The sequence below is a fragment of the Ursus maritimus genome, unplaced genomic scaffold (genome assembly GCF_017311325.1).
Source record: "Ursus maritimus isolate PB19 unplaced genomic scaffold, ASM1731132v1 scaffold_12, whole genome shotgun sequence".
NCBI classification, from domain to species: domain Eukaryota; kingdom Metazoa; phylum Chordata; class Mammalia; order Carnivora; family Ursidae; genus Ursus; species Ursus maritimus.
This window is the reverse complement of record NW_024423564.1, coordinates 15,016,952-15,036,805: the sequence shown is the minus strand read 5'-3', so window position 1 is coordinate 15,036,805 and position 19,854 is coordinate 15,016,952. Positions and strand designations below refer to the sequence as shown.

The following is a 19,854-nucleotide window of genomic DNA, read 5'->3' as shown; positions in this document are numbered from 1 at the left end:
TCAACATTTAAAACATCTGTTCATCAAAAGACACAATTAAGATAGTTGATGTTCAAGTCCCAGACTGAAAAAGAGATATTCATAATACATATAGCTAACAAATGACTCCTATACAGAATTTTTAAGAACTCCTACAAATCAATAAGAAAAAGGCAAACAACCCAATTAAAAATTTAGCAAATAGAAAAAAGACTCAAACAGGCACTTCACAAGAAAGAATACCCAATGGCTTCTTAATTTATGTGTAACAAAGGTGTTTTTTAAGTTAACTGGGTTCCAGAGGCTGTTGCTATGTTTTTTACTCTTGAAAGTCTGCAGTTTGATAAATTCTAAATAGTACTTTATTGCTCTAATAATAATATTTAAATGACTTCTCTGTTTTCTGAAATGTAAAAGTACTTGTTCAAGCTTCTTTGTTCTTTTAATAATTCAGAAGAAACGTTTGGAATTTCCTCCGTTCTCTGTTCATAAAGGTATAAAAACCTCTAACATGGCTTAATATTCATTAAAATAGTTTAAGACATCAAGCCATGGGGGGAAAATTAAAAAATAAAATAGCTTAAGAATCTGTTTCTCATTTGACAAGATCGGGCGCGTTCAGGGTGGTATGGCCGTAGACAAGAATCTGTTTCTCATTTGAATTAACTTAAGTACCCATCAGAAGATTAGATAAATCTGTGTATGTATATGGTGGAATACTCTATAGGAGTAAACATGAATGAAATAAAGTTACATAGATAAATCTAACAATGTTGACTGAAAAGCAAGTTTTACAAGATATATACAATATGTAGTTATGAAAAATATTTATGGATACACTCATACATAAAATTTTAAATGTGCATAGGAATGAAACACACCCAACTTCAGGATAAGGATTACTTTTCAGGAGGGGGAGAGAAGGAAAGGTAGTGTTTGAAGCAAAAAGGTAGTGTTTGAAGTCAAATAGTACATGACTGATTTATCATTTTCTTTGTGAAGTGCTACATATTTAATTTTAAAATATATATATTTAACAACATATATATAAAGACAGAGCCAATTTACTCTTTTTTTAGTCAGACTGGCAAAAACAGGTCATGGAAGCATTTAATAAATGACAGAGATTAATTCAATAATAATTGTTCCCATCCCAAATGTCAATGCTTTGATATTACTTTCAGAAATAGTCCACAACTTATTTTTTTAAAGGTTTTGTTTATTTATTTATTTATTTGAGAGAGAGAGAGAGAGAGAGAGAGTGAGCACGAGCAGGGGGAGGGTTGGGGAGAGGGATGAGCAGGCTTGACGCTGAGCATGAAGCCCAATCTGGGGCTCAATCTCATGACCCTGAGATCATGACCTGAGCTGAAATGAAAAGTCTGCCACTTAACCGATTGAGCCACCCAGGCACTCCCAGAAATAGCCCATAATTTAAAATGATGTTTGAATACATGTATACAGGATAACGAAAGTAAGCCAGAATTCCATTTAATATAGACCTAGTCCTGAAAATCAAGAAGATTCATAGACACAAGTCAAGATTTCTGAAAGAATTTATAGCTGTGGTATTCTTTCATTAAATGACAGGTTTGGAAGTGTTTCTAATTTATCTTACTAAGAGAAAGAGGAGTACTTTGTCTTCTATATATTAAATAGGAAGACAGCATATGTATTAAATAACACCTATCACATTGTGGGTACTTCAATATTTAACTACAATCAACATTTTACATCTCTATCTACCCCTCTCCGTCAACTTTGATGCTTATTGTCTTACTCTATGGTTAACTGGAATAAAACACATGACTGCCTATAGAGCATTTATTGTGCATAGAGGAGAGTTTAAATTTTATTTCCCTAGCTTATTAGAAGCCAATTCAAAGATTCGTTGAATCCTTGGAAAGGTAGATCCACACATCTAATTCACAGGTACTCTTCTTCATTACTGCTCTTCTCTCCACAGACAACTTGGTGGGATCAAACCTATTTGGGCCACCCGGGGATTAGACTTTTCATGTCCATATATAAACTTCTATATATTAATTGAATTGTATGGAGAAATGCTTCTGTCTTTATTAACAAACAAAATAATGGGAAAATACATAAACTCACAGGTTAGAGTCAGAACACTTCTCCGAATCTAGGAATATGGAAAGGACATAATAATTCCAATTTATATGCCACATTGCCATTCACAAATTGTATTCTAAAAAATAGAGAAAAAAAATGACAAAATACTTTAAATGAGCTCAGTGGATCTGATCCACTGAGAAAATGTTTCAGATCCTCTGAAGGATTTGAAGTATTTCACCAGTATGTAATTATTTTAAGTCAATACCTGATCTTTATAATCTGTATTTATTGAGGGGTACAGCTTGCCATTTATTTTCTTCTCTCTGTTGTAGAGTAACAGTTCACATAAAAATTTAATTTCTAATTAAATTATTTTAATTAAATTTAAGTATCTAATTAAATTATTTTAATCTCTTTTATGTGAATTTTAGAAGCTGAGTTATATATTAATTAGAATCCTTCTATCAACAAATCCTACTAAGAAAAAATGGGAATCCAACTAGAAATTTGGCTTGGTTTTGTCATTCAAACTTATGTTAGTTGTATATTCATATTAATTTTAATTTTTAGGAAATTTAACTTAACAATTTAATTCCATCATTAATAGTTTATTAAGTACCCTATCCCAAAGATCCTCCCCTTAGCCTATCCTAAGGAAATTAAATTCATCTAATTTCACAGCAAATTAAATCATGCCATTTAACAAGAGAGAAAAAGACTATATGAATTATTCTTTTGAGTTTCAACACTCTTTATAGTGAGAGCAAATTATAACTAAATTTTAATAACCTTGATAAGTAAGACATAACTCCAAATATTAGAGTAACTGAAAAATCCATAATCTATAAAATGGCAGAAATATCTTGTCCGAAAAAACACCTGAAAAGAGAGCTGGTCTAATCCAGTTACTAGTTGTTGGCTATAATATAAATTGTATAATTTATTTTTTTTTACATTTTCAAACTGGTTTATCATCTCATATCTCCATTTTTTAAAATTAAACAATTCATAAAATTTTATTGAGACATAATTTACATATAACATTGTATAAGTTAAAGGTATACACTTGATTTGATACATTTATATATTGCAATATGATTACACCAGAGCATTAGTTACCACTTCTATGGCATTGTATAATTATCATTTCTTTTTTGTGGTGAGTACCAGTAAGGTCTAGTCTTTTAGCAACTTTGAAGTCTATAATACAATATTGTTTACTATAATCTTTATGCTGTGCAGTAGGTCTTCAGGATTAATTATATAATTTATATTTATATCCCATTAAATCACAATTTTAGAGCCAATGCAAACTTTAAAATGTACCTATATATATATATATATACAACCTTAAATATCTTTGGCCTGTTCTCTCTCAACATAGATTGAAAAGATAGAGGCAAATTTGCAACAACATGAATGGACCTAGAGGGTATTGTAAGTAAAATAAGTCAGACAGAGAAAGACAAATACCATCTGATTTCTCTATATGTGGACTCTAAAAAACAAATGAATAAGCAAATAAAAAGCAGAAACAGACCCATAAATACAGAGAATAAACTGATGGCTGCTAGAGGGGGGATGTTGGAGGGATGGGCAAAATGGGTGAAGGGGAGTAGGAGACACATGGGAATAAAAGGTACCACGTAGAGAATATAGTTAATGATATTGTAGTAGCATTATAATGACAGATGGTAGCTACACTTGTGGCAAGCATAACATAATGGTGTATGTCAGTTATACCTCAATAAAAAATAAATTAATCCATTTTTTTAAAATGGAGTCAAAATACAAAACGAAACAACCTCTAAAGGGCAAAGAAGAATACTATTCCTCCTTCATATAAGTTTAAGATTTCAAAGGGGGAGTTCTAGCCAGTCTTTATTCTTAAAAATTGGAGTTTAAAAGCACAGTATAAAGGGTAGAAAATATATATGAACTCATTAATATAAAAGAAAAAATATATGAACCTTTTATTTTAACACAGTTTTAAGACCAGGAGTTCTCAATTTTTTCTGATTTACTTTGTTCACATTGGTGAATTTCTTGTAATTTTTAGCAATGTTAAGAACCAAGAGTAAGTTAAAAATGTGTGAATCCACAAATAAGAGTGTTCAGGAAGTGAACAATTAGTCACCAGTATTCCATTAACAACACCAGTAGGAGACTGAGGTGTTATGATGCCATGTAATTCTGTTTAAGACAGAACTATTTTGTTTTGTTTAGTTTAGAGAAAGAAAAGGGGTTCAAAACCACTACTGTTTCCCTCTTAATTATAATTTTAAATGCATAGGTTTTCTTTTAATGCTTTCAAACAGATCTAAAATATGCATACAAAACAGTGTTAGGTTTTTAAAATAGAAAATAGAAAATGCTGAAAAACTTCAAAATATTCCAATTTCCTCAACATAAAAATATATTAGGTTAATAATAAAATTAGGTAATATTAGGTAATATAAATTGCATTTTAATCTATTTAAATGCAAATTTCTGGTGAGTATTCATTAAAATTTAGAGAAGCTTAAATAGACTTTCTGAATATTAAAGATTTCAATTCATAAAGAACTTAATAAGCTATAATTCTGGCTTACAAAAAATTAAAGTTCAGTATTTAATTCTGATTTGTATGTTTATCTTTTTGGAGGATGGATATAGCATCTTTTCATGCAATCCTCTAGAAATTTAAGAAGAAAGACAAGACAATTCTATGCTTATAAATAAATGTATATAAAATGGCAGTTCACAATTTCGTTTCTACACTATTTCCAAGAGTGGTTTTATTGACTCGTAAACCATACAATTTATGCATACTGAAGGAAGCAACTTTAAGAAATTTGGAGTCATGCCTCTGAAAAACCTTAGCATTCCACTGCTTTTATAAATTTGACGAAAGACGCTGATCATATTTAGCTGTGGGACTCCCATTATGCCTAGAAAATGAAAGGAAAGGAAAAAGCCTAATTAATTTGATATTTAGCTTTTTTCAAACATTAACTAAGGTAAAACACATGTTAAAACAAAATATATATATATAATTACTTAAATTCTTTCACAAGCAGTTCCAGGGGGACATCTCTGCTTCATCATAATACATATAATCAGAGACCCTAATGGAACTATCTGATACTCATCTCTATTTAATTTTCTTTCCTTTTGGAACAAATTCTGTCCACTGGTGGTGTAATTTACTTATAATTATTGTAGACATAATTTTCAAAACTAGCTAGTCATACAGAGGTATCTTTATTCAACTTCTTATTTCTTAGGAGCAACTTAAACTGTAAAAACTCAAATATGTTTCTCACTCACTACTTCTTTTCTCAGAGAGTGGCTCCACCATTCTTCTACCTGTTGAAACTTGGAAACCTGAAAGGCATCCATAATGTTTCCGTTATCTTACGTATCCAAACCGTTACCCATCAGTTTTACTCTCTAAATAGCTCTCAAATCTATGTATTTACCTACAGGTCCACTGCCATGCCTCCAAACTACCAACATCTCTTGCCTAGTCTCTTACCATAATCACCTCTTTCATTTTTTTTCTCCATACTTTAACCAAAGAGAACTTTTAATAATGTACCTCTGGTTATGTTACTCTGCTGCTCCAGTAATTCCCCATTATACTTAAATACAGTATGGTCTAGCCTCTGTTTCCTCTTCCCACCTCACTTGTACCATTCCCTTCCTTTCTGCACTCCAGCCATAGAGGCCACTTTCAATTTCTCAGATGTCTCCAAACTTCTTCCCTCTTAAGGCTAGTTGCACATGCTTTTCCCTTTGAATGAAAGTCACTCCCCCAACCTCTGGCTGTTAACCCCATCTCAGCCTTCAGTTCTTAGTCCAAACAATACTTCCCCAAGAAAGTCTTCCAGAACTGCCTCAGCTCCCCCCATGGTAGTGTTTAGAGAATTCCAGTTTTCTTTTGTAGCTCTCGTCACAGTTTATGCATTTTATGTCCATATTTAATTAATAACTATCTTCCCTGCTAGATTATCAATTCCATGAGAGCAAGGACAAATGTCTTTTTGCTTACTCAAACCCCACATGGCTGGCACATTGCTCAGTACCTGACAATATTCTCAGATTCTCATCTAGCATTTTTCTCCTTAATCATTACACCATGTTCCCGAAATTGACGTAGCTAAAGTTAAGTAAAAAGCAGTAGAGAACTGAAAAGTTTGTCTGTTGCTATTTGTTTTAATCCACACATTTCCTCCCTCCATCCTTCTTTTGAAATCTAGATAAAGTCTCTTGAAATTTAAGAAAATATCATGGAATTTCTTGGAGAATGTTTTCTTACTACATTCATTTTTGGCCTTTTATATTTTAGTAGAAGCTAATAACACTGCTCTCAATTTCTATAATTTCATAAAAGAATATGGAACAGGCTTACTTTTTTCCTAATGTTGAACCTACATCCCCCATTGATTTACGCCATCCCATTATTGTGAAAACTGTAAACTATAGAACTGTAAACTATAGTACAATGAGTATACTCACCACCTAGTTTCAAAATTTGACATTTTGCTGTTTTTATTTTTTGTCTCTTTCTCTTTTCTTTATACACACATATAAATATATGTGTATATATGTGTGTGACTGTATACACTCTGAAGGTAGTTACAAACACCATGAACCCTGCAACCCTAAAAACTTCAACATACCCTAAAAACAAAGACATTAATCTACATAACCCAAATCATAATTATGCCTTAGAAAATTAAAAATAATTCTCTATCTCACCAAATACCTCCTTATTAAAATTTTCCCAATTGTCCCAAAAATGTCACTTAGAGCTGGGTTTGTTTTTTCCAAACTAAAATCTAAACAAAATTCACTCATCACACTGGTTACGTTTCTTTAGTTTCCTAATCAAGACTAGTACCAGTCATTCCCCTGCAACTACCACTTTTTCTGTGACAATGGCTGTTTGAATAACACAGGCCAATTGTCTTATAGAATATCCTACATTCTAGATTTGTCTGATTCATTCTTAATAGTATCATTTAACTTATCCCTTGATTCCCTGTATTTCCTTTAGGTCTAAAAGCATTCCCAGATGCCAGTAAAACATTTTGGGCAAGAGTACGTCATAGCAGATGCTATGCCATGTAATATGCACTTCATATTACATTACATCAAGAGGCAGATTATGTCAGAGGGTATTTTTTGTTTTACTGTTGCCAGTACTGGTTGCCAAGTTGGTCAGTTGGTTGTAATGGTGACCATCCAGTCTCTCCATTGTAAAGGTGTGTTTTCCTCTTTGCAATTAGCAATAACTCCGATGGATGATACTGTGGCATCATCATGTAAATATACTATTCCCCAACTCCCTTTAACTTAATAAAGCTTCAATACCAGCTGATGATCCTAAGACTCAGATATTGATTTTGAAATATCACTACCTAGGCACTAAAAGGAAAAATAGCTGATTACAGATTTGAGGGCAGGTACAAGTGACCATGAGACATCGCTTAAAAAAAAAGAAAGAAACAGAAGAGTTCAGAAATAAATATGGAGATGTCAAAAGAACAAAGGAGGATTTTCAGTTCTAATTATGACAGAGCAGTTTGTTTCAGACTAATCCTACAAATAAAAATATATATTAAAATATGAACAAACTACATGAAATCATTGTTTGAGAGTAATAAATGCAAACAAGACGAGGATCCCTGAGAGAAGGAAAGTATAAAGGTAAGCACTACATTTCACTCCAGTTTTGTTTTTTTTACCTTAGGCCATTTGACAGTTTTCAGCATGAGAGAATAGGGTCCAAGCAGAAAAGACGTGGTACTAAACTGAGGACAAAAGTTGGAGTTCAAGGATGCCAATGTGCCAGATACTTGAGGAACAAAATCTGAAATGGAGGTAATACTAGTGAAGTGAGTCCAAAAGTCTCCGTGCAGTTTTCCCTTGAGGCATTGCCAACTCTAAAACTGCACCAAGTGAGATTTCAAGAAAACCACAGAAAAGAGCAGGTGGAAGGCTAAAGATCTAGGAAAAGACCTTAGCAGTTACACAATGCTGGATCATAAAGGTTGGAGTTCAAGCCCAACAAGGTGAGATGAGGCACCTTGGTAACCACTCTAGGCTTTCAGATAAGCCCCACCAAAGGTTACTGTCTAGGAGTAAGGGCCATACTCTATAAGTAAGTACCTTGAAGAAAGACCAGAGCTGAAATAAATCATCCCTAACAAATGTAAAACCAACCTTCAATAGATTAAGGTTGATCTGCCTATACAGTACCTACCTACCAGAGGAAAGGTTAGCCCTATTTGGAGAAAAATAACATCATCCAGAGTTTACAGTTTTTCATACAAAATGCACATTATTCAATCTAAAATAATGAGACATGATTTTAAAAAAAACAGGATCAAATCACTGAAAACATAGAAAACTAGACAACAAAACAAGTATTAATATATTAAATTTAAAATAATTGTGATTAATATGTTTAAGAAATTAGGGAAAAAGATGGAGACTTTCACACAACACCTAGTATCTATTTTTTTTAAGAATAAAATGTAGGGGCGCCTGGGTGGCGCAGTCATTAAGCATCTGCCTTCGGCTCAGGGAGTGATCCCGGCGTTCTGGGATCAAGCCCCACATCAGGCTCCTCTGCTGGGAGCCTGCTTCTTCCTCTCCCACTCCCCCTGCTTGTGTTCCCTCTCTCGCTGGCTGTCTCTCTCTGTCAAATAAATAAATAAAATAAAATCTCTTTAAAAATGCAAGCACCTGGGTGGCTCAGTTGGTTAAGCATCTCGCCTTCAGCTCAGGTCATGATCTCAAGGTCCTGGGATCAGCTCGCGATCAGGCTCCCTGCTTGGCAGGGAGCCTGCTTCTCCCTCCTCCTCCTGCCATTCCCCTCCCCACCGCTTGTGCTCTCTGGCTCTATCTCTGTCAAGTCATAAAAATCTTTAAAAAAAGAACGTATCAAATTTAAGACATCAGTGTATTAGGTTCAACAGCAGATTAGAAAAAGATTCATGATTATGGGGGCCGGGCATAGCGGTTAAGCCGCCTGCCTCTCGGCTCAGGGCGTGATCCCGCGTTATGGGATCGAGCCCCACATCAGGCTCTTCTGCTATGAGCCTGCTTCTTTCTCTCCCACTCCCCTGCTTGTGTTCCCTCTCTCGCTGGCTGTCTCTATCTCTGTCAAATAAATAAATAAAATCTTAAAAAAAAAAAATTAGATTAGTGAACTTCAGAAGATAGGTGCAATAAAAAAAAAGTATCCAGATTGAAGTGCAGAGAGGGGGGAAAGGAATATAAAATACAGAAAAGAACACAATAGGAAAATTGAACATGAAGAAAAAAATCTAACATACATGTAATTGGAATGTCAGAAGAAGAGGGAGACAATGGGCTAGAGCACTATTTGAAGAAATTTTGACTGGGAATTTTCCCAAAACTGACAAAAGTCATCAAACCACAGATTTTAAGAACAGGAGGAGGAAAAGCAGAAAGCAAACCACATTTTAGGCACATCATATTCAAACTGCTGAAAACCAGAGACAGAAGGAAAAATCTTAAAAAGCATGGTGGGGAGGGGGGGAACAGTACCTTAAAACACCAGAAATAAAACTGTTGGCTAACTTTTCAACAAAAATTATGAAACTCATAAGACATTGGAATAATAGCTTTTACTGTGCCATAAAGAGAAACAAACAAAGCTGAGAAAATCTGTTGCTAGTAGACCTTCCACTGAAGAAAGAATTCTAAAAGGAGTTCTTCAACTAGAAGAATAATGATCTCAGGTGAAAGCAAGGAAATTCTGGAAGAAGGAAGAAAAGAAAGCGAAAAGAAAAAGAAAAAGAAAGAAAGGGAGAGAAAGAAAAGGAAAAAAAGAAAGAAAGAAAGAAAAAGAAAGAAAGAAAGAAGAAAGGAAGGAAGAAAAGAAAGCGAAAAGAAAAAGAAAGAAAGGGAGAGAAAGAAAAGGAAAAGAAAGAAAGAAAGAAAGAGAGAGAGAGAGAGAAAAGGAGAGAAGAACATATTGGTAAAAATACTAATTTAAGGTAGGCTGTAATTAACAAAGAATTCACCTTGGAATCTATAGGGTAAGAAAAGAAAAAAGAATATATAACTAACAAGCTAATAGAGGAGAAATATTGAAATAATGAATATACCTAATTAATTCAAAAGGAGACCCAAAATAAGAGAGAGATAAAGGAAAATGAAAAATGTATCAATAAGAAGTAGCACTTTAATATGTGGTTTCCACTTCAATGCAACTGTAACACTGCTTTAAAATATAAATGTATTAAATGTTAATTAAAAGACAAAATAATCACACTGGATTTTTTTTAAAGATTTAACTATACTTTTTACAGAATGGATATACTATATATAAGGACACAAAAAGACTGAAAATAAAAAGACGCCCTAAAAATTATACTAAGCAAACATTAATCAAAGGAAAGCTATTGTAACTACATTAATATCAGACAAAGTAGACTTTTTAAGACAAAAACAAATATTACTAGCAATAAAGAGGACACATTTCATAATAAGGAAAGGATCAATACTAAATTTTAATATACATAATAATATAGCTTCAGACGAGATTGGGCACATTCAGGGTGGTATGGCCATAGACAATAATATAGCTTCAAATATAGAAAGCAAAAGTAGACCAAATTAAAGGAGAGATGAAGAAATCCACAATCCTGTCTAAAGATTTAAACACACCTCTGTCAGTAACCAATGGAAAAAGCAGATAAAAAAAATCAGGATATAAAATATTTGATTAACATTTTAACTAATTTACTTTATAGAACATGTATGTAGAACACTAAATACAACTTCAAAATCTTCTTTCTTTTCAAGAGGATTACAAGTTTACAGTGAACACTTACAAAATTGACCATATCTAGACCAGTAAGACAGGTCTCAATAAATTTCAAAGATCAGAAATCACATAGAGTACATTCTCTTTCTCCAGTGCAATTAAACTACAAGTTCAATAACAGATCATTGGAAAAATCCCCAAGTGTTTATAAATTAAGCAATATATTTCTAAATAACCAATGAGTCAAAAAGAAATCACAATGGATTTGGATGATATTTTGAAATGAATAATAATGAAAACAGTATCAGTTTATGGGATATAAGTAAAGCAGTACTTGGAGAAATATTCAGAAACTGGAATTGGTATATTTAAAAAGAAAAAAGATTTTTTTTTTGCTCCTTTATTTTTTTTTTAATTAATGATTTTTTATTATATTATGTTAGTCACCATACAGTACATCCCTGGTTTCCGATGTAAAGCTCGATGATTCATTAGTTGCGTATAACACCCAGTGCACCATGCAATACGTGCCCTCCTTACTACTCATCACCGGTCTATCCCATTCCCCCACCCCCTCCCCTCTGAGGCCCTCAGTTTGTTTCTCAGAGTCCATAGTCTCTCATGCTTCATTCCCCCTTCTGATTACCCCCCCTTTCTTTATCCCTTTCTTCCCCTACCGATCTTCCTAGTTAAAAAGAAAAAAGATTTAAAATCAATTATCTTAACCAGGGGTCAGCAAACTTTTGCTGTAACAGGCTAGATAAGTAAATATTTTAGGCTTCATGGGCCACATGGTCTCTAGGAACTATTCAGGTCTACCACTGTAGCATGAAAGTAGCCATAGACAATAAATAAATAAATGGCAGTGACTGTCTTCCAATTACATTTTACTTACACACATGGGTGGTGGGTAAATTTGGCCTGCAAGGCATAGTTTGCCAACCCCTGATCTCAACTTCAAACCTAAGAAACTAAACAAAAAACAAATAAGCAAAAAAGAGGATAAAAATAATAAAAATAAGAACATAAAACAGTGAAATAGAACACAAATGTACAATAGAGAAAAACCAACAGAATTAAAAGATGAATAAAATTAATAAACCCCAAGACACTGATTAAGAAAAATAACTAACTGCTAATATCAGAAAATAAAAAGGAGACATCACTGTAAAACCTACAGTCATTACTAAAGGCATATTAAAAGGACATTGTTAATGACCTTATGCTATTAAGATTAAACATTTAGATGAAATGGACAGATTCTTTTAAAAACACAACACCTCAAAACTGATGTAAGAATAAACTAGAAACTGTTATTAAAATATAGAAAGAAAGAAAAAAGCCTTCCACCAAAAATATCCAGGCAAAATTGGCTTCACTGGTGAACTCTCCCAAATATTTAAGGAAAAAAATAATACTAGCTGTACACAAATTCTTCTGAAGACTAGCAAAAGAAGGAACATTTTCTAACTATCTTTATGGAGCCAATGTAACAATACAACAACCTGACAAGAACATTACAGGAAGGAAAATTACAACCAAAAATTCTCATGAACATAATATAAAAATCCTATTCAATATACTATCAATCAAATCCAATATTATATAAAAATGGCAATGCAACATGACCAAGTGAAGTTTAATCCATGATTTCAAGGTGGTTTTAACATTTGAAAGTCATTCATTCAGAGAAAAAAAGGAGAAATAATACTATTATTATGATGCAGAAAAAAGCACTTAATAAAATTCAATACCTATTCATGATTTAAAAAACACTTTCCACAAACTAGGAATAGAAGAGAACGTCCTTAATCTCACAAAGGGTACATTCCAAAACCTACAGCAACATCATACTCAATGGTAAAATACTGAAACAGTTTTATTCTGAGTAGGAATGAGATAAGGATGTCCACTTTTAACCATTATCATTATAGCATTGTACTGGAGCTCCTAAAGAGTGGCGTCAATGAGGCAAGAAAAGGAGGTAAAAAGTATAAAAGCTGGAAAGGAAGAAACCAAACTTTTACTATTCAGAGAGCCATGGCTGTGTACGTATCAAATAAAACAACAACGACAACAACTGAGGCGCCAGTGTGGCTCATGGGGTGAGCATCTGACCCTGGATTTCAGCTCTGGTCTCAGGGTCGTGAGATTGAGCCTGATGTTAGGCTCCACAGTCAGTGCAGAATCTGCTTGGGATTCTCGCTCCCCCTCTCCTTCTGCCCCTGCCCCAACTCGTGCTCTCTCTCTCTCTAAAATAAATAAATCTTTAGGGCGCCTGGGTGGCTCAGCCGTTAAGCGTCTGCCTTCGGCTGGGGTCATGATCCCAGGGTCCTGGGGTCGAGCCCGCATCAGGCTCCCTGCTCGGTGGGAAGCCTGTTTCTCCCGGGGTCGTGATCCCAGGGTCCTGGGGTCGAGCCCGCATCGGGCTCTCTGCTTGGTGGGAAGCCTGTTTCTCCCTCTCACACTCCCCTTGATTGTGTTCCCTCTCTCGCTGTCTCTCTCTGTCGAATAAATAAGATCTTTTGTTTCTCTCATCTATGGAACATAAGAACTAGGAAGATCGGTAGAAGAAAGGGATAAAGAAGCCAAAATCCTAGAGGAGAACACAGGGAGCAACCTCTTTGACCTTGGCTGCAGATACTTCTTGCTAGATGCATCTCCAAAGGCAAGGAAAACAAAGGCAAAAATGAACTGTTGGGACTTCATCAAGATAAAAAGCTTTTGCATAGCAAAGGAAACAGTCAACAAAACAAAAGACAAAGACAACTGACAGAATGGGAGAAGATGTTTGTAAATAACATATCAGATAAAGGGCTGGTATCCAAAATCTATAAAGAACTTATCAAACTCAACACCCAAAGAACGAACAGACATTTCTCCAAAGAAGACATTCATATGGCCAACAGACCCATGAAAAAGTGCTCAACATCACCTGGCATCAGGGAAATCCAAATCAAAACCACAATGAGATACCACCTCACACCAGTCAGGATGGCTAAAATCAACAAGTCAGGAAATAGGATGTTGGCGAGGATACAGAGAAAGGGGAACCCTCTTACACTGTTGGTGGAAATGCAAGCTGGTGCAGCCACTCTGGAAAACAGTATGGAGGTTCCTCAAAAAGTTGAAAATAAAGCTACCCTACAACCCAGCAATTGCATTACTGGGTATTTATCCCAAAGATACAAATGTAGTGATCTAAAGGGGCACTGTACCCCAATGGTTATGGCAGCAACACTCACAAGAGCCATACTATAGAAAGAGCCCAGATGTCCATCGACAGATGAATGAATAAAGAAGATGTACTATATATATAAATATATATATATATATATATACACACACACACACACACACACACACACACACACACACACACACTGGAATATTACGCCACCATCAAAAAAAAAATAAAATTTTACCATTTGCAATGATGTGGATGGAGCTAGAGGCTATTGTGCCAAGTGAAATAAGTCAATCAGAGAAAGATAATTATCATGTGATCTCACTGATAGGTGGAATTTAAGGAACAAGACAGAGGATCATAGGGGAAGAAAGGAAAAATGAAACAAGATGAAACCAGAGACTCTTAATCATAGGAAACAAACTGAGGGTTGCTGGAGGGGGCGGGAGGGGGATGGGGCACTGGGTAATGGACATTGGGGAGGGTGTGTGTTACAATGAGCACTGGGTATTATTTAAGACTGATGAATCACAAACCTGTACCCCTGAAACAAATAATACACTATGTGTTAATTAATTGAATTTAAATTTAAAAAAAGAATAACAGAAGTTTGTAACATCAAATCTCAGTTTAGTAGGGATACTTGTTAGATCTTGAAATAAATGTGTCATTAAAAAATAAAAATAAAATGGTAATATGCAAAAAAAAATAAAATAAGTGTTAAAGGTGTTCAATATTAATAGTCATTGAGAAATGAAAATTAAAGCCACAGTGAGATTTTATTGCACAACAATCAGAATGTCTAAATTAAAAGACTGACAATAAGTGTTAACAAAAATGTAGAGCAACTGAAACTCATACATTGCTGTTATAGTATAAACTGAAATAAACACTATGGAAAACCAATTTGGCAGTATCTACTAAAGCTGAATATGCATTTACCCCATAACCCAAAAATTCATCTCCTGATATATATATGTGTGTGTGTTTGTGTGTGTATACACACCTGAAAGAAATAAGTTTTCCATAGTATAATGGATAATATACTTATTGTGGTGAGGAATTTACAATGGATATAAATGTCAAATCACTATGTTGTACACCTGAAACTTATATAATAATGTATGTCAACTATACTTCAATTTAAAAAATAAATTTTAAAATATTACAATGGATTAAGTGTGGTATTCATATAATGAAATACTATACGGCAAAGAAAATAATTACATGCAATAAACAAAGATGACTCTCCAAGACAGTACATAGTTTTCAAGAATAGGCAAACTAGGGGCACCTGGGTGCTCAGTTGGTCAAGTGTCCAACTCTTGATTTCAGTCCAGGTCATGCATGATCTCAGGGTCGTAAGATTGAGCCCTGCCTCGGGCTCTGCACTAAGCATTAAGCCTGCTTAAGATGCTCTCTCTCCCTCTCCCTCTGGCCCTCCCCCCGCTCACATGCTCGTGCTCTCTCTCTCTTAAAATAAAATAGGAAACTAATAAAAGGTGATTAAAGTCAGAATAATAGTTACCTTGGGGTGGGGGTGTTTATTGATTGGGAAGGGTATGAAGGAGACTTCTGGGGTGCTAGAAATGTACTGTCTTGATATAGTTGGTAGTTTCATAGGTATGTGTAAATAAATTGAAAGAATCTTTCTTTTCTGCATTCAATTGCTAATTTTTCCTAATAATCAGCAGGTATTTTATTGAGTTATTTTTAAGTGAAACAGAATCACTGCATCTCAACTTGCAAAAGACTTTTAACAGTCATTTAGATCGGTATCTCAAGTTTGAATCCTTTGTTATCACAGTCTTACTAACAAACTCTAGTTCACAAAAAGACTGGACCCCTCTGGTGTGAAAACATTCATTCTACTACCTATGGCAGTAAATAAACAGCACCATTCCCATTCATATAAGAAGAATTTCCTAATGTTGTCTTTTTAAAAGAGGCAGCACTGAATGACAGAAATAAGGAGGATTCTTAGACATTCTTCAGAAGAAAAAGTTTAAAATCCCCTAGAGCATGCTAGCTTCGGCAGCACATATACTAAAATTGGAACAATACAGAGAAGATTAGCATGGCCCCTGCGCAAGGATGACACGCAAATTCGTGAAGTGTTCCATATTTTTTTACAGGCCCCAGCAGGAAAAGATGTACATTGCATGTCCTACAGAAATTGACTATCCCTGCAACCCAGACAATGAGAAACTGTCATCACCCCCAATTCTTGCTTTTCTGCAATGGACTTTCCTTCAAAACAACCTCTCCCAACTTCCTCCTTCTTTGCCATAAAATAAGTCCCTCTCCTTTGTTTGTTGAACTTGGCTATGGTTTTGCCATAGCTTGCAGGTCCTGAATTGTAATCTCTGTTAATCCCAAATAAATGCATTTTTGCTGGTAAAAAAAAAAAAAAAAAGAAATCCCCTAGAGCTTTTTACACTGCCATCCTTCGCACAAAAGCTCACCTTGAACCTGCATGCGAGTTCTCACTAGGTGCAGGGGGTAGCTGAAAAACTGACCACAAAAGTTAGAGAAGGCATTACATCCGATCAAAGTCAGCAACCCAGGGTGTTCTGTATCAGTGTTTAGCCAATGAGTCTTCAAAAGCTGGCAGAGAACAAAGTAATAATATACTTTAATAACTATCAAGGAAGAACCAAAATAATAAAATGCTAATATCTTTTCTCACCATATGCATACACGCCTATCTTTTATGTTACATTATAGCAAAGAATATAAAATGCAGAATGCAGTAATCCAGGACAGAGTAATAAGAGCCATAGGACATTTTTGAACTGTCAATTTTTAGTGTAATTTAATGCAGTTGAAGTTAATAAAGCCCTCCCCCCAATATTTCCAGGACTCAAATTATCTAAATATTACTTCTTTATCTAAGCACCATCCTAGCAATTAGAATTATTCAGAGGCATACAAACAACCAACGATCAGAGAACCCTAATGATGAGAACTCACTATCCACTCAACTCTCCGAGCCCTGATTGCCTAATCTTTAGGGAAGCTTATTGTGTCAAACGGTATTTCCTCTAACAGCAATATTTTTGTTTCAGGACTCCTTTACACTCTTTGAAGTTACTGAGAACACCAAAAAGTTTTTGTTTCTATGGGTTATATCTATCAATATTATCTATTGCATTAGATATTAAAACAAAAATTATAATCACAAGAATACATTAAATAGCCATAAGAGCAATAATGTCATCATAAATCACATAGCCTTTGGAAAACTGTCTACTCATAAAAGAATAAGAGTTATAAGGATAAATGGTGATGGTGATTTCATGTTATGAAAATAGTTCAGAATACAGTTAAACATGGCTGAGAAAACAGACACCTATACCGATTGGTCTCATTTTAAATTCATGATCCTAAAATCTTAAGTGGACCTTTAATTTTTCCCTGGAATGATATCATATTTTCCTTGACCATTTACTCTCCAAACATACCAACATCATTATTTCAAGGAAACAACTACATTCTCCATTGTCCTAAAACTTCTGACACTAGCTGATCTTAAAATTCATATGAAAATGTAAGGACACTCAGAATAGCCAAAATAATGCTTAGAAAAGAAGAACAAGAATTAGATAATTCACACTTTCTGATTTTATTTTTATTTTTTTATAATAATATTTTTTATTATATTATGTTAGTCACCATACAGTATATCCCTGGTTTTTGTTGTAAAGTTTGATGATTCATTAGTTGCGTATAACACCCAGTGCACCATGCAATACGTGCCCTCCTTACTACCCATCACCAGCCTATCCCATTCCCCCACCCCCTTCCTTCTGAAGCCCTCAGTTTGTTTCTCAGAGTCCATAGTCTCTCATGCTTCATTCCCCCTTCTGATTAGCCCCCCTTTCTTTATCCCTTTCTTCTCCTACCGATCTTCCTAGTTCTTATGTTCCATAGATGAGAGAAACCATATGATAATTGTCTTTCTCTGCTTGATTTATTTCACTTAGCATTATCTTCTCCGGTGCCGTCCATGTTGCAGCAAATGTTGAGAAATCGTTCTTTTTGATAGCTGAGACACTTTCTGATTTTAAAACTTACTACAGAGCTCCAACAACCATGCCAGTGTAGTACATAAGGACAGATATACAGATCAATGGAGTAAAATTCAGGAGTCCAGAAATAAACACTTTCATTTACGGCCAATTGATTCAACAAGGGTGCAAGATAACCCAATGGGAAAAAATAGTTTTTTCAACAAATTTCAGTTGGCTCTTTTCCAGTTGAAACAACTGGATATTCACCTTCAAAAAGAATGTAGTTAGACCCCTGCCTAACACCACATACAAAAATTAAAAATAGATCATAGACTTAAATATAAGAACTAAAACTACGAAACTCTTAGAAGAAAACCTAGGAGTAAATTTTCCATGATCTTGCATTAGATAATGGTTTCTTAGATATGACACCAATGCACAAATGACCAAAAAAAATTAAAATTAAAAACTTTTGTGTTTCAGTGGACACCATAAAGTAAAAGACAACCCATGGAATGGAAGAAAATATTTGCAAACTGTATATCTAATCAGGGACTTACATCTAATATATAAGAAGAACTCCTACAAGTCAGTGATAAAAAAGACAAACCAATTAAAAATGGGCAACACTACCACTTCATATCCACTAAGATGACTATAATAAAAATGATGGATGATAACAAGTGTTGAGAAGGATGTGGAGAACTTGGAACCTTCATTCACTGCTGGTGGAAATGTAAAATGGTCTAACCACTTTGGAAAATAGTTTGGTAGTTCTTCAAATGGTTAAACATAGAATTATCAAATGATACAGCAGTTCTCCTAGATATATACCCAAGAGAATGAAAACATTTGTCCACACGTAAAGTTGCACTCAATTTCATACCAGCTTTGCCTGTTGTTCCCCCTACTTGTGCTCTCTCTCTGTCAAATAAATAAAATGTTTTTTAAAAGATTTTATTTATTTATTTGAGACAGACAAAGTGAGCAAGAGAGAGAGAGCATGAGTGGTGTGGAGGGACAGAGGGAGAGGGAGAAGCAGACTCCCCCCTGAGCAGAGAGCCCAATGCAAAGCTCAATCCCAGGACCCTGGGACCACCACCCAAGCTGAAGGCAGACACCTAACCGACTGAGCCACCCAGGGCCCCTATACCACATCTTTATCCATTCATAAGTCAATGGACATTTGGGATCTCTCCATAATTTGGCTATTGTTGATAGTGCTGTTTTAACCCGTTGAGGTGTGTGTGCCCCTTCGAATCAGTGTTTTTGTACCCTTTGGATAAATACTTAGTAGTGCAATTGGTGGGTCATAGGGTAGTTCTATTTGTAACTTTTTGAGGAACCTCTATACTGTTTTCCAGAGTGGCTGCACCAGTTTGCATTCCCACTAACAGTGCAAAAGGATTCCCCTTTAACCACATGCTCGCCAACATCTGTTGTTTACTGAGTTGTTAATTTTAGCCATTCTGACAGGTGTGAGGTGGTATCTCAGTGTGGTTTTGATGTGTAGTTCCCTGATGATGAGGGACATTGAGCATTTTTTTCATGTGTCTTTAGCCATCTGGGTGTCTTCTTTGGGAAAGTGTCTATTCATGTCTTCTGCCCATGTCTTAACTGGATTATTTGGTTTTTTTGTTATTGAGTTTGATGAGTTCCTTATAGATTCTGGGTACTAGCCCTTTATCCAATATGTAATTTGCAAATATATTGTCCCATTCTGTCAGTTGCCTCTTAGTTTTGTTGGTTGTTTCCCTCACTGTACAGAAGCCTTTATATTCATTTTTGCTTTTGTTTCCTTTGCCTCCAGA

At 34.8% G+C, this 19,854-nt stretch overlaps 1 protein-coding gene and 1 non-coding gene across 2 annotated transcripts in view; one reads left to right on the top strand and one right to left on the bottom strand.

Moving 5' to 3' along the window:
* Nucleotides 1–4,809: 4,809 nt before the first annotated feature.
* LOC103675195 (calcium-binding mitochondrial carrier protein SCaMC-1-like) overlaps nucleotides 4,810–19,854 on the bottom strand; it is a 49,669-nt gene continuing 34,624 nt past the window's right edge. The window contains exons 9-10 of the mRNA XM_008704215.1: nucleotides 16,496–16,637; nucleotides 4,810–4,985 (exon numbers count right to left, since the gene is read on the bottom strand). Coding sequence (XP_008702437.1) covers nucleotides 4,810–4,985; nucleotides 16,496–16,637 — 318 coding nt within the window. The remainder of the gene's footprint in view (nucleotides 4,986–16,495; nucleotides 16,638–19,854) is intronic.
* Nucleotides 16,053–16,159, top strand: LOC121102152. Its single transcript, XR_005834240.1, has one exon. It is a non-coding gene; the product is annotated as a U6 spliceosomal RNA (small nuclear RNA).